Source organism: Electrophorus electricus, chromosome 2 (genome assembly GCF_013358815.1).
Source record: "Electrophorus electricus isolate fEleEle1 chromosome 2, fEleEle1.pri, whole genome shotgun sequence".
Lineage (NCBI taxonomy): Eukaryota > Metazoa > Chordata > Actinopteri > Gymnotiformes > Gymnotidae > Electrophorus > Electrophorus electricus.
Window position 1 is genome coordinate 16,166,550 of NC_049536.1, and position 14,707 is coordinate 16,181,256.

Sequence of the window (14,707 nt, forward strand, 5' to 3'; positions counted from 1 at the left end):
ATGCCATTGTTAAACTCACCACAAGTCACACACTTGTGTATAAGGAGATGAAATGGAGTTTATTTTCATTGTTTATCCTTCCTGTAGACCAGTGTAGCTTACCATCAAAAGAATAATTTTACTTTTTTTTTCCAGTCATTTAGCCCCTGAAAGGGCTTTTATTAATATTGCTCACATAGCTAAAAAGAGAAATACAGAAAAAGCAGCAGCATGGACCAAAATATAAGGGCAATTCACTTGTTTTGCACAATTCATTTTATGCTTAACTTGTTGCAAAATGCTACACACAGGGGAATATCAGGAGGCACAAATCCCTTTGATAAGATCACGTTTTTATGCTTTTTTTAATGTCGCTTTCAAGAAATGCTGAAAGGATTGGGAATACCAGCAGGTGCAGCATATCAGATGATGTCATCAAACATCACAGATCATCTCAAACACCTGTGGCCTAACTCTGAGGGGAGCTGGCTAAAGAGTCAGGTCTAACATGAGCCACTTCCCTGGAGCCTCATTTATGGTATTTGGACTTTCATAACTGAGAAACATAAAGTATTCTCGGTAGATACTCACAGGAGTGAACTATGGATCTTTAGAAACTGTCATGGTCCACATGGCTCTGGTTTGGGTACTGTCATAGTCCACATGGCTCTGGCTTGGGTACTGTCATAGTCCACATGGCTCTGGTTTGGGTACTGTCATAGTCCACATGGCTCTGGCTTGGGTACTGTCATGGTCCACATGGCTCTGGATGGGGACTGTCATAGTCCACATGGCTCTGGCTTGGGTACTGTCATGGTCCACATGGCTCTGGATGGGGACTGTCATAGTCCATATGGTTCTGGCTTGGGTACTGTCATAGTCCACATGGCTCTGGCTTGGGGACTGTCATAGTCCATATGGCTCTGGCTTGGGTACTGTCATAGTCCACATGGCTCTGGTTTGGGGACTGTCATAGTCCATATGGCTCTGGTTTGGGGACTGTCATAGTCCACATGGCTCTGGCTTGGGGACTGTCATAGTCCATATGGCTCTGGCTTGGGGATTGTCATAGTCCACATGGGTCTGGCTTGGGGAGATACCAGTAATAATCACAGAGATCTTCACTGGAACTGACCTATAAGTTTGACAACCATTGACCTCTTCTTCAAAGGAATGGAATGCAGATAGTGAAACAACTACTCTAAATCCAATTTGGAAGAAGAAAAAAAAAAAACCAAGAACAAACCATAGTGATATGTGCATGCAATGGGTTCCATTGCTGATACCTTTGACATAGTATCATAATAGCATTGCACCACCCAAGACTCTCGGCAACATTACAAGTCTGTACTTTTGTATACGCTGCTGCATATGCCCTTAGCCTAATAATTGTGCTTGCTTCTGAAGAACATTTGAACTCACTATCAATGAAACCCCAGTAGAATACAATAGAGCATCTCTACGCTGATGAAACTGGGTCTGATGTAACAAAGCGGAGATGAGGAAGAGGCATTGCTAGGCAGCAGGCAACTGTGCCTTGTCTCCGGCCTGCGTGGGTGGGGTGGGGTGGGGTGGGGAGGTTTGGAAACTGTCCTACGGCAGACACATCCATTCCACTGTCCAGCCTTCATGCAGCTTTCTTCCCCTGTACTGTCCTCACCCCCAAGGAGCTTTGCCCCTGCATGGTGTTAAGGAGCTTTGCCCCTGCATGGTGTCCTAATGAGCAAGGGTTTCCAGGAGGTGTGGTAGAGGTGTGAGGTACCAGGGATGGACGCAGTGCATGCCATCTTACTTCCTGTGCTGGACGGGCATTGAAAACAGCATGTGTGATGTTGGTGGAAACCTCTGGCCTGATCTTGGAGGCATGACTAGTAGGACAACATAAGGTGCTAAACCACAATTATAGCCATATATGCTGTTATTGTGGCATGCCTCGAAATTTATTAAAAGCATATTGTAAAATTTTTAATGTAGGCTGGAAAACTAGCTTGAATTGCTTTGACCAAAATGTTTACATTTGTTGAATTGCAGGAATTAAAACTTCCACAGAACCCTTATCTGCAACACCTGCTTTTGGGATAGTCCAGATAAAGATTCACACAGTGCACAGCTCTAACCGTTACGCTCTAATAAACAGTAAAATACTGGCTGCCTTTGGTGATGTTAAAACGGGGGGAACTATATATATATATATATATATATATATATATATATATATATATATATATATATATATATATATATATATATGCGCAATATTCATCTTTTTCTTTGCATGATTTTTTGAAATGTGTGTCCTGAATGCCATTTCGAGGAAACATGATATATATTTTTGCTTGGATGTTGGCTTTTCCAGTTGTGTGTGTGTGTTCTGCTTTGCATCATTTTGGGAGTCTGAGCACTCAAAACGTGTAAACAGTTATGGAGAAAAAAAATGCAAATGTGATCTATTTTAACATCACCACCATTTTAATAAAAATCTTATTCAAAAATAAATACAAAAGCGTATATTTGCGACTTTGCATAAAAGCATTTTAGTAGCAGCCTGGTTAGTAAGAGGCTATGGTGGAAGCTACGGTGTGTGGCGCAGGGTTTGAGCTCCACAGGCTGAGAAGGAAGATCACAGTCAGAGCAAGCATTTCACTGGCCACTCAAAACATGGGCATCCTGAGTGATGCCAAGTATACATGCTCTCATCACTCTCCTGATAGAGCAGGTAAAGTATGATGGATAACAACACCACTGCCTTGGGTCCAATTCTCAGTTAGCAATCATACTGATAAATATGTAAATCAATCTGTCCGGATTTTGTAAATGTACTCTAATCTGTAATCAGCGTTCTCCCCCTAAGTGAGAATGCTTGGTTAAGTGATTCCAGTGCTCTTCATGAAAGCCTGGCTACGAAAGCCTGGCTTTGTGGTATAAACCCTCTGGTCATTAGAAATGAATTGATTACCAGTGAAATAGAAGCAGGGAGCTAAAGCAATAGCCCACATTGTTAAATGCCTTTGGATAATAATAAGCAAACAGGTATGAGTGGCATAGTAAATACTCTGATGATATGAGTGGCGCAGTAAATACATTGATGATGACTATGAATCCAACTCTGTTTTGGTATTTTGATAGTGAAGTTAGACTGTTTTGTTCTGGATTAGTCCTGATGTGATGGGTGCAAGGTCTTTTTTAGATTCTTTTCTTTCACCTAATGTTGTATTTATTATATATGTTAAAACCTAATGGTGTGTGTATGTATGTGTCTGTGGGGGGGGGGGGGTCTCACCTCGACACACCCTGCAGCAGCGGTCAGTGAGGGTTATCTGCTCTGACTCAGGGCAGTTCAGCTCTGGACATGGTGTGCTCTCAATCTCAACTCTACGCATGCTACGGTCCTGTCCGCCCCACACACACACACACACACACACACACACACATACATATAAACAGGTGAGGGATTAACTTCAAATAACTTCAAGGAAATGTCTTACTTCTCTCATATGTAACAGCCAGTGAAAGAAAAAGATTAGGTAAAAGTAATCATAATTTAAAAAGTAGCTAAAAACATTCTGCCAGACAAGTCATGTGATTTTTCAGACACAAAATTGTCAGTCACCAAACATAAAGTCTTATTGTGAATAGTACCCGGCCCTGGATCTCCAGTAATGTCTGAAATTATAGTACTGGTTATTACTGACATGCTGACGTGAACCTCCTCCTTTTCCATACAGAAATGACTTATTATGTCATATATGAAAGTTGAAAAAACTAAGAATTACAAGAATTCTGTAAGCCATATTCACTTTGTCTTATTCAAATCTGTAAGAAATTTATCAAACTAGTGAACTTACTTAATATGCACTATTGACAGATGGGTTCAAATTCATGTAATTTAAATCTCTTAAATGGGTATCATGACTAATAAATAAATCTTGGGACACCTCTTAATGTCTTTCTTGTAAACATGCTGTGAATCAGATTCAATGTTATCAGTCACCTCCAGCTTACCCTGCACTCAAAAAGCAGACAGTTCCCAGTGGAGTCATGCACACTCTTACGATCACCCTCCACATACACCCTCCCCCTGAAGAGACACACCGCTACAGAGAGAGAGAAATGGGGGAGAGGAAATTCAGACAGACAGAGAGATCTAATCAGCATGTTAGATTAGTTAGCGTTCCAGTGAGTGAAATAACAGATTTAGCGATTAGTCCAACAGCCATTAGTGCTGCTTACTGAAACATGTCACTGCTCAGCTTGACACAGGTCTTGAATTATTTATGATCTGTGTGTGTGTGTGTGTGTGTGTGTGAGTGTGTGAGTGAGTGTCTGTTTGAGTCTTTGTTTGTGTGAGTGGGTGGTTGGGGGGTGTGTGTGTGTGTGTGTGTGTGTGTGTGTGTGTGTGTGTGTGTGTGTGTGTGTGTGTGTGTGTGTGTGTGTGGGTGGGTGCCTTTCTATTAGTTGCCAGGGGAACAGAGCATTGTAAAGCAGGGATATGGTCAGTCTGTTTTTTAAGGCGAGCCATCTGGACACAGCTGGGTATAGCTTGTATGCATTTGGTAGAAAACAGGAAGACACAGAGACAGTGAGTATTAAAATGAGAGAAAGAAAGAAAGAAAGAAAGAAAGAAAGAAAGAAAGAAAGAAAGAAAGAAAGAAAGAAAGAAAGTAAAGACTTGATGACGGTAAGAGAGAAAACTTCATAAATGGGACTTCAGAGAGCTGGAGTTAACATGATTGTCAGCAGCATGTCCTGAAAAGGCCTTGATGTTTCAGTGCTCCACAGTGTTGGAGTTCAGCTAAACTGGATAGTTTGACCTGTTTGCTGCTACACTTGGTTTTGAAAAAAGGCTTCACCTTCAATACAGACTCCCTGCCTTGCTGAGATCTTAAACATTAACTGCAGGAGTTGGTGAGAAAATGTGAAAACAGTTTCTTCTGCCCCACCTCGCCAGATAACACAGCCTCCCAGCAGGGTAAAAGCTGAACAAAGGTGGCAGCTTTCACACAGACAACAGCGTTAGCAATAGCATCGGCTAAGTCTGGATGTGTGTAGTTTGTCTGGTGTCTAGTGAAGTAAAGGCTTCCCGTTGGGCTCTGTGTGTGTGTGTGTGTGTGTGTGTGTGTGTGTGTCTCATCGGTGTGTGTGCATGTGCTCCATCAGCACACTGTTGCATGCATGGGCATCGGATGGCGCACATATGCCGGCACTCACGCTGACACTCTTTGCAGCAGGCTCCAGGGATGTAGGCTGGGGCAGTATCGGGAGGGCACTGGGGTGCAGGACAGTAGACGTTCTCACACTCCACACTGCCATTCTACAAGGTAAGCAGGTACACACACACACACACACACACACACACACACACACACACACACACACACACACACACACACACACACACACAGATGTGCACATACTTAGAAAACGCACCTCTGTCAGCTCAAACACATCCCTGTAGCTCAGTAACTCTGTAGTTACTGTAGCTCACATGCATCTGGGCTGCTGTGTGTTTTTGTTGTTGTTATTTAAACACACTGCTGAAGGTTATTTTATGCCAACTTTCTTCAAATACTAAAGGAGCTCTCATCTATCTAGTTTACTGGACTAAAGCATGTTGGAGCAGTTATGCATTCTGTAGCTAAGAGGCTAAAACCAGGACCCCCCAGCCTCAGTCCTAAAGGCCAGAGAACAGCACAGTCTGCTAATTTCCCTACTAAACCCGGTCATTAATTGGAAGGTCATTGGGATCTGCCTGAGCGGGGAAACCACCAAGCCATGCTGCCCTTGGGCCCCCGGCACTGAGTAGGAGGCAGCCATACCAAGCATGTGCAGTTCCTGCAGCCGACTATCCAGATCTCCTCGTCCCTGTACACCTCCCCGCTCACGGAGCACGTCCTCTCGCAGTAGCATCCATCCAGAGCCTTCATCCTCTCCTCTGCCCGGGCAAGCTACAGCCAGCGCCATGCCGGGAAAATGGACAGATCGCAGGACCACAGATTGCAGGACGGACGTGCAGACGCAAGGCGAGGGCACAGAACACATAAGCACAGAAAAAGTCGATGCCTTTTAGCATCAAGGAAGCTTTGATTTTTTTTTTCCTACAGCCATCTAGATGGACTTTCTGAGGTCTAAAAGGGGATTTAAAAGGGCAGGGCTTTTTGAAGTCAGAGCAGCATGATCTTAAAATGGCATGGGCTTCTCAAACTGCTACAGCTTTCAGCAAAGCAGAAACAGCATCCTGAACAGGTGTTTAGACTAGGTGGCTGTTACACAGCCCTGAAGGGATAGTCCTATAATGTCATTTTACAGAGTAAATAAACATTTTAAATAACATCTGATTACTTAAAAGTGCAGCATTTTTTATGTATTCAGATTATATAATGCCTATAGATAATGGCCTTTTTTTCATACCTACATCAGCTTGGATGTTACAAGCTCAAGAAAAATAAATGGATCCACAGGTCACAATGTTGATGATGTTAAAACGTTGTCTCGGAGATTTCATTTTGCAACTCATACATCTTTGCATCCCAACATTCTCGCTTAAAAACCCAAATCCAAGGTTGTTATTCCAAAGGCCCCTAGTTTGGTACAGCAAACACGGATACCTTGCTGGATGTTTTGGCCAAAATGTCCTGCAGCTCCATGATTTTCTGCACCAGACCATGAAAATCATTGCAGGTTGGACAAGCTGGAATTGAAAAGAACGTCAGAGAAGATGTGCATCTAATAAACATTTAAAAGGAATTGTTATTGATTTACAATCATCGAGAAAATGCATCCATCCAAATGTAATAAGACATGATTCATGAGTGTGTTCTCTGCTGGGGGGCATGCACGCACTGCGGTTGAGGTCTGGACACTGGGAGACGTATCCCTGAGGCATGAGGAGCACCTGGAGATCCTGCATCGCACCCTGGGGGTTAGAGTGGGGAAGAGTCAGAGGAGAGAGAGGGGGAGAGGAAGAGAGAGAAAAATAAAGTTAGAGGAGAAAGAATGAGACAAAACAAAGGAAAGAAAGAAAGAAAGAAAGAAAGAAAGAAAGAAAGAAAGAAAGAAAGAGGAACATAGAAAAAGGGAAAGTGAGGAGAGAGGGAGGGATAAAGAGAAAGAGACAGGGAGACAGAAAGAAAGGTGAAGGAAGAGACAGATAAAGAGACACAATGTGAAATACAGGCAAATACATGAAGCGAGACTAATCGCTATTCACAAAAGGTCTAGTAGAACTCTAGTAGAACTTTTTAAATGTCAACAGTTTGACAGGAGCTGGCAATCACAGCTCACGATGAGATGGAGCAAATGAGCGCCGTCTAAAAGAGCGGGACAGCTCCTTGAAACGTCAAAGCCACATATCGTACGGCTGCGTGTGAACTAGCATCAATATCAAGTGCAAAGCGGTGTGTACCTTGAAGAGCCCATGGGCGTTGTTCCTTTGACCAATCCACACAGTGGCCCCTGAAGGAATGTCCATTGATGGCATCTCCACGATCCTCTCGTAGATTCTTGAAAAAAAAATAAAACAAAACAAAACAAAACAATCAAGCTACCAATTAAACAGATTGCAGCAACGTAGCATATTTTGTTTCTCAGGGTTTAAGCTTCTTTGTGGCTGGACCTCGAGCAGTCGGCCCTGCCCACCTGCTGCAGTCCACGTAGAGCAGCAGCTGTGAGGCGCTGAATGACATGGCCAGCCGGTGCCAGCGAGCGTCGGCCAGGCGGTAGGGGAAGACCTCTGCACGCGTCCGCCGCTCCGCAGTGCGGTAGTGCAGCCGGATCTCGCTGCGTTGCCCGCTGCTCTCCAGCTCCAGGTACCTGCCGGGCCCACACACAGTGCGCCTAGCTGCCATTTCACTTAAGCACAGAGTACAACAATGACGGGCTTGCAAAGTTCGAACAGTAGGGTCAGGTAGATTCCAAAAACTGTCTGTGAAGCATTCCAGAAGTAGTGGAGTCTTACTGTTGGTGGATGTGCTTTAGCAGACTTAAATGAACTCCGACAGAGCGGAGGTTATTTCTCGCACATTATTACATTACCATAATGTAATTGTGTGTGGATTACTGAGCATGGAGAACTGAAACGCTTCAAAAGACAGAAGTTTGAAGTCCTACACTTTAAAGTCTTCTGAACTGTTGTAGGTGGGAATGTGATGCTGGGAACCCTCAACACTTTAAGTAGTAGGTGCTAAACACTCAACCCCATCATCAAGGCAAATCTCTTAGTCACTACAACCAAAAGCACCCCCCACCCCCAATAAATAATTTTTTAAAAAATCCTTTCAAAATCAGATGCTATATTTCCAGGAACCAAATCTACCACTGTCTGTTGCTCTCAGAAGGTCTGTGGGTTGTGATGAGAGAGGTCTGAGAGGGCAGGGGGGAGACATGCACAGCGCCCTGCCTTCTCCACAGATGAGCAGGTCTCAGCCCTGCGAGTGCCTCACCCAGCCTGAACAAATTGCAGCTGAGGCTTCAGGTATGCAGGGAACTCAGATAGAATCTCCAGCAATATCTTTCTTGCTGTTAACCATGCATGCATTGATCAATTAGATTTGCTGTCTACTAAGAGTCCATATATCTTGCTATTCATTAAACTGGCTTCCACCTGGTATAAATGACTGTTTGAATACCTATCTGCCTATTGATCTGTATATCCATCTTCAGTATGTCAGGTATTTAACCAAATATATCCAGTCCAAATCAGATTATCTATTAATCAAACTGACAATCAGTATGACTGGTTTCTTAATCACCTGCCCATCACTTGGGTCATTTGCAGGTTTAATGACAAAAAAATATCTAAATGAAATCACTCCAGTGCGACACCTCTGAGCGTCTCAGGGTACTGCCAAACCGAGGGGAGTCTGACATCGCACGTGCACATATTGGTGAAATGTGGACTGTTTGGAGGAGCATGCACGTGCATGCATGCTGACATGTGATGCCCCCGTGGTGTGAGCAATCTGACCTTAGGGGGAAGCGGAATCGATACACTGTGTGTGTGTTTTTGAAAGGTCACAGGACACTCCCATCTGCGACATTACACACATGCACGTGATCAACAGAGTGGCCCATGCTTCGGCACACACTCTAAATATCACTGCATGGATGGATAGCCAAAAAAAATGTCAAAAGCCTTGTAGTGTCTCTGTGCCCCAAACGAAGTTGACAGCATGTCCTTATAGATCAGTTCTTTCTAGTCTTCTGATTGCATGTGGTTGCAAACCTTTGATTGAACATGGATGATATGTGATTACAGATCAGAATTCGGATGGTGTGTCGGAGATGAGGTGAGCATGTTCATGTGTGGGAGAAGGATGGAATGCTAACATGCCGATGATTAAATATAAACAATAGCTCTGGTGCTGCCTGATTTTTAGCTCAAAATTAATATGCTGTATCTTCTGCTTGATCGCTGTGGTCTCTTCAGGGACAGCACGCCAGCTGTTGACATTACGCTGATGATATGCCAGAGATTAGCAGAGCAAAATCATAACGGAATGACCTTCATGTAAATAGATTTGTAATGGCTAGAACTGAAAGGGACCGTGACTTTTTTTTTTTCTTTTTTTTTATGAAAAAGTGCACTAACGATCCTAATAGGACTTTACAGAATTTGGACAGAAGAATGGATCTTCAAGTAATGGACAGTTTTCATTGCCAAGCTACAACTTCTGAAGAGCTTGACATTGCCTGGTACTGATCTTCATTGACCATGCGAGCTTGGGGATAACTGATCTCCTGTCATGTACCTCTGGTCTCCGTGGTGGATGGACAGCATCACCCCGGAGTTGAACTTGTCCTGCTTGACCGTCAGCAGGATGGTGAACTCCACCCGGCCTCTGAGATTCTGCACCATCCGCTCGGCAACCCCCGCTGAGGCTCGCACACTTCTCCACATATCTGAGAGAGACAGAGGGAGAGTGAGTGAGAGACAGATAGAGAGAGAGAGATAGACAGAGCATTAGAGAGAGCGAGAGAGAGAGAGAGAAGGAGGGAGCGAAAATGTATACCTGTGGGGCCATTTATGGAACACCAGAATTCTATTCTTAGCACTGTTATGGCTTTGCTCCTGGTCAACAGATGTGAATGGATTATAAGAGAAGAACAGTGGGATGAACTGATTTTCTGTCTTTTTACACCACATGAGGAAACACAATATTCTCTCTCAATGAAGAGCACAAATCAATGTTGTCTGCAAAAACCTAAGCAAAAAGATTCCTCCCTTTTTCTCCATCCTGCTCTAACAATGTCTTGTAACGGTCTCGAATGGGTTTGAGACAGAACAGCAATCACCTTTCCTGTTCGCATCTCGGAGCTAGGTCAAGCATCACGGTATGTGACATCAAGGTCAAATGGCTATTGATCTCTAAGAAGAAAACAGCTCAGACTTTCAAGGACAGAGCTCCAGTGCAAAATCAGATCTGAATGATGGCTAGGATGCAGCTACGATTGGTGATGATGGCCCAAACAGAGCACAGAAGGGCAGAGACGAAGGACCTGCAACAGATGGACAGCTATGAATAGCAGCTCTGGAGCTTTAATGAGCAGATTGGACAAGACACCCTGTCCAGACGTTAGTGCTCTAGAAACCAGTGGCCAACAAATAGTACTAACAAGTTCACAAACAACCAATGAAGACAATGGATCAAACAACTGTCTTCTCTTCCTCAAATAGCAACAACTTCATGGTGAAAAACATTTGCTATGTCAGTTGAAAATGACTTAGTGGGCCATGGTATGCAGTGACTATGACAAAAAAAAAAAGAGCTGTTATTCATGCCCAAACCTTGGGAGTAGACACTTTGTGGTCATAAACCAGTTACTTCAGTTCTGTTGCCTCAGAATCAAACCTCCCAAAATCCCAGGCACCCAACTTTCAGTTTAAAAATACTCATTATCTTGCACAAACTAACCTGAATCCTGGAGAATAGACTTTTTAATCTAACTAATATGCAGTTGTTTGCACAGTTGTTGGCTATACAGGCTAATTATAATAGAGACTTTTACATCTGTAACTGACACCTCGAGCCCTCGCTAACACTGTTAACATCTTAAACATCTAGTCTACATCCTAATCATGTTTCATAGTCTGGTCCTTGCTGATTTAACAATAGTGGTTGCATTATAGATGGCCCCACACAGAAATAGGGTAGGAAGGGAAACTTTTATTTGTAATTAGTAAATTTATTAATGACTTTTATTAGACTTTTATTAGTATTATTGTTTGTTTTTCTAAGACGTGAATACATTAAATATCAGTACTAGAACAAGCATTGGGCATCAATAAGAGTCCCCACCTACTGGTAATCACAGACATCACAGCCCCAATCTGCAGGCCAGCAACAAAGACCAGATTATGTGAGTAAGAGAATATACAAGCACAAATATACGCACTTACAGACACACACGCTCACAAACACACACACATACACACACACACACACACACACACACACACAATGCACATACAGCAAAAGGGAGAGTGAGGCTGAGAGGACAGTGAGGCTATAAGAAAGGAGAAATATATGTGTGTGTGGGTGTGTGTGCATGTGTGTGTGTATATATATATATATATATATATATATATATATATATATATATATATATATATATATATATATATATATATATATATATAGAGAGAGAGAGAGAGAGAGAGAGAGAGAGAGAGAGAGAGAGAGAGAGCGCAGTGAAAGAGAAGAGATGATGAGCTAGCTGTAGAGTCGGTAGGATGTTGACTGTCTCCTCAGGGAGGAGTGTTTGAATCAACCCTGTGAAAGCAGCAGAGATGTCTGGGTTCTGCCGTCTGCCTGTCCATACACTCTCTCAACACACACACACACACACACACACACACACATCCAAACTCAGTAGAGGCCCTGCAGTGCAACCAGGTACACATTTTTTTAAGTAAACAAACACACCCACACATTCCGCATTCCACACATATATACACATGCGCTCACGCGCGCACACGCGCACACACACACACACAGACACACAGACACACAGAGAGAGAGAGAGAGAGAGAGAGAGAGAGAGAGAGAGAGAGAGAGAGAGAGAGAGGGAGAGAGAGAGAGGCCTGCCAGTGCAACCTAATGTTCTCTAGATATTGTGCAGTGAACCACAGGGGTGTTGTAAGCTTCAGCTGTAAGCCTGTTCTTTGAGACTAAATCCTCTGCTCTCATTACCCAGGCCGAGTCTAAGTCATAATGCGGAACTGAATCTGTGTGTTGACTGACTCAGAACAGAGCAGAACTATAGAGCCTGACTGAGCTTCTGCTAGTGACAGACTTTTTTATTGACACAGATAGGTCATAGTCTTGGACCTGAACATCATTTATAGTTTATGACTATGATCTTCAACCTGCCTGTCCCACCAAATCCTACTTGTTTTCTTTTAAAATATGTACACATTTGATATTTGTAATGTAACTAAAGATGGAATCAATGGATGTCAACAATCTCATCATTTTCACTGGCACTAAAAGCATTGCACCAGACTATAAGACTATAAGGCTTTATCTCATGCTCAGTAGTTTAATGAATGAGTGTATAGGAAAGCAGGCCATCGCAAGCCATTCAAAAAGAATTCATTCTTAAGTGACACATTCAGCAGCCACCTAGATAAAACAATGTGCCCATTCACTCCACAGTCTCCATCCCACTCATCTCCTTCTCATTATCACACGCCTCAGGTTCCTTTAGAACATCAAGCTGTGGAAGCAGCAGCTGTCGACGCCGCCACTTTTATTGACTGATTTCATGATCCATCACCTCGTGCCACCTTTTACTCAATAGCCCATCCAAACACAGAGGGACCAGATAAATGAAGCTTGTCAACTGGGAACCAGACAGGAGCAGGCTGACGCTGGTGACAGAACTAAACAGGACCTCGAAAAAACAGTGTGCACCTCCAGTGTGCCATAGAGAGGACCATTGCCCTTCACACCCACACACACACACACACACACACACACACACACACATATACACGAACCACTTTGCTTGCACACCTGATAAAGGACCTCTGTCCAAAATGTTCTGTACACTGCAGTTACTCACCTAGAATGTTCTTTGGATTTTAGATACACACACACACACACACACACACACACACACAGAGAAAATGAGAGCGAGAGAGAGAGAGAGAGAGAGCGAGAGAGAGAGAGAGAGAGCAGGAGAGAGGGACAAATACAAATATAAAGGGAGATCATTAAAAGCTATTGAAAACAGTGACAATGTCAGTATGACGCCAAACAATGAAAAAGAGGGGCCACAGTGGTGCTGCCTGATAAAGGCTGCATCGTTGTGCTGCACTGGCCTGTCAACCCTGTCTCACAGGTGAAACACTGGAACCCCCAAAGCTTTTGCATTCTTCCCTTGAAATTACATTCATTGGCATCCAATGAATAATTCACGCATAATTACAATGACACAGCGAACAAGTGTCTTAGCTCCAATTAGCATAGCATTAATCAGGAGATATCAAGGCGACATCTTCCCTCTGAGACACGCAACAAAGCTTCAGAGGGGGACATCAGCTTTACCCGACGTATCGCTCCTAGCGGACATCCTTGTGACGGTGGCATATCCTCACGATGGGGATGACCACAGCCAGAGCTGAGAGTGGGTGTATTGTGTTGGCTGCCAGATCGAGCTTGCACCCATATAGCTGATGCAACTCAAACTGGCACTCAGAGTCTGTTGGGCAGGTGTCCTGCATCTGTCCGAGACAGAATGGGACAGTCGGACAGAAATTCCCCGTTTCAGCTACTGGATTGCACCCAGTCACCTAGGCATACCTCTATCTACTTTGGTCAAAATCTGTCACTCCCATAGACATTCATTTCCATAGGCCTTTGCTCCCATAGGCTCTCGATCCCATAGGCCCTCACTTCTATAGTCCCTCACTCCAATAGGCTTTCACCCACAAAGGCACTCACTCCCATAGGCCCTCACTCCTATAGGCCCTTACTTGCATAGACCCTCACTTCCATAGGTCTTCACTCCCATAAGCCCTCATTCCTATAGACTGTTACTCTCATAAACCTTCACTCACACACGGCCTTACTCCCACAGACCCTCACTCCCATAGGAATATACTGTCATTTCACAATTTATGTATGAGGCTAACACAGTCGATTTTGCTTTGTCACCCAGAGGAGGATTCCACTTCTGAGTCTGAGTTTTGTGTTTTTTCTCGGTACCATCAACTTTGGATGGCTCATCATGAATCTAAAACCAGACTTGTGTAAAGCTGCTTTTTGATAAAAAAACTGTCATACAAGAAGCATCATAACAAATAAATTGAGCTGGACTGACGTGAACTCCCTAACTCACTGACAAGTGATCACCTCGCCAGGTGCTCTGTGTAATTAGGAGCTGTTCTGCTCCATGGTTTCCGACACCTCCATTCTGTTTCCGCTGTTCCTGCTGGGACACTGGGACAGCTCGCCATGGAGGGAGGACCACTGCTGTCTCCTTGTTTTCCTTCTGTGGACAAATAGTTTTATCCGACAGCCCAAGTGCTCTTGCCAGTGGTACATCAGTCCAGTGATAAGCATCGATGCAGTGGAGTCTCCCCGGTGTGTGTGTGTGTGTGTGTGTGTGTTGTGTGTCTAGACATCAGGACACATGTACAAATGTGTGTCCCCTAACTACTCAATGCAAAACATTCATGCCTAATGCAAAGTAAAAGGAATAGCCTGTTAATAGAACCAATTAATAT

At 43.7% G+C, this 14,707-nt stretch overlaps 1 protein-coding gene across 1 annotated transcript in view; it reads right to left on the bottom strand.

Moving 5' to 3' along the window:
- nell2b (neural EGFL like 2b) overlaps positions 1-14,707 on the bottom strand; it is a 51,942-nt gene that overhangs the window by 35,942 nt on the left and 1,293 nt on the right. The window contains exons 3-11 of the mRNA XM_035521844.1: positions 9,726-9,876; positions 7,615-7,788; positions 7,382-7,478; positions 6,820-6,892; positions 6,585-6,667; positions 5,796-5,924; positions 5,188-5,290; positions 3,982-4,073; positions 3,260-3,368 (exon numbers count right to left, since the gene is read on the bottom strand). Coding sequence (XP_035377737.1) covers positions 3,260-3,368; positions 3,982-4,073; positions 5,188-5,290; positions 5,796-5,924; positions 6,585-6,667; positions 6,820-6,892; positions 7,382-7,478; positions 7,615-7,788; positions 9,726-9,876 — 1,011 coding nt within the window. The remainder of the gene's footprint in view (positions 1-3,259; positions 3,369-3,981; positions 4,074-5,187; positions 5,291-5,795; positions 5,925-6,584; positions 6,668-6,819; positions 6,893-7,381; positions 7,479-7,614; positions 7,789-9,725; positions 9,877-14,707) is intronic.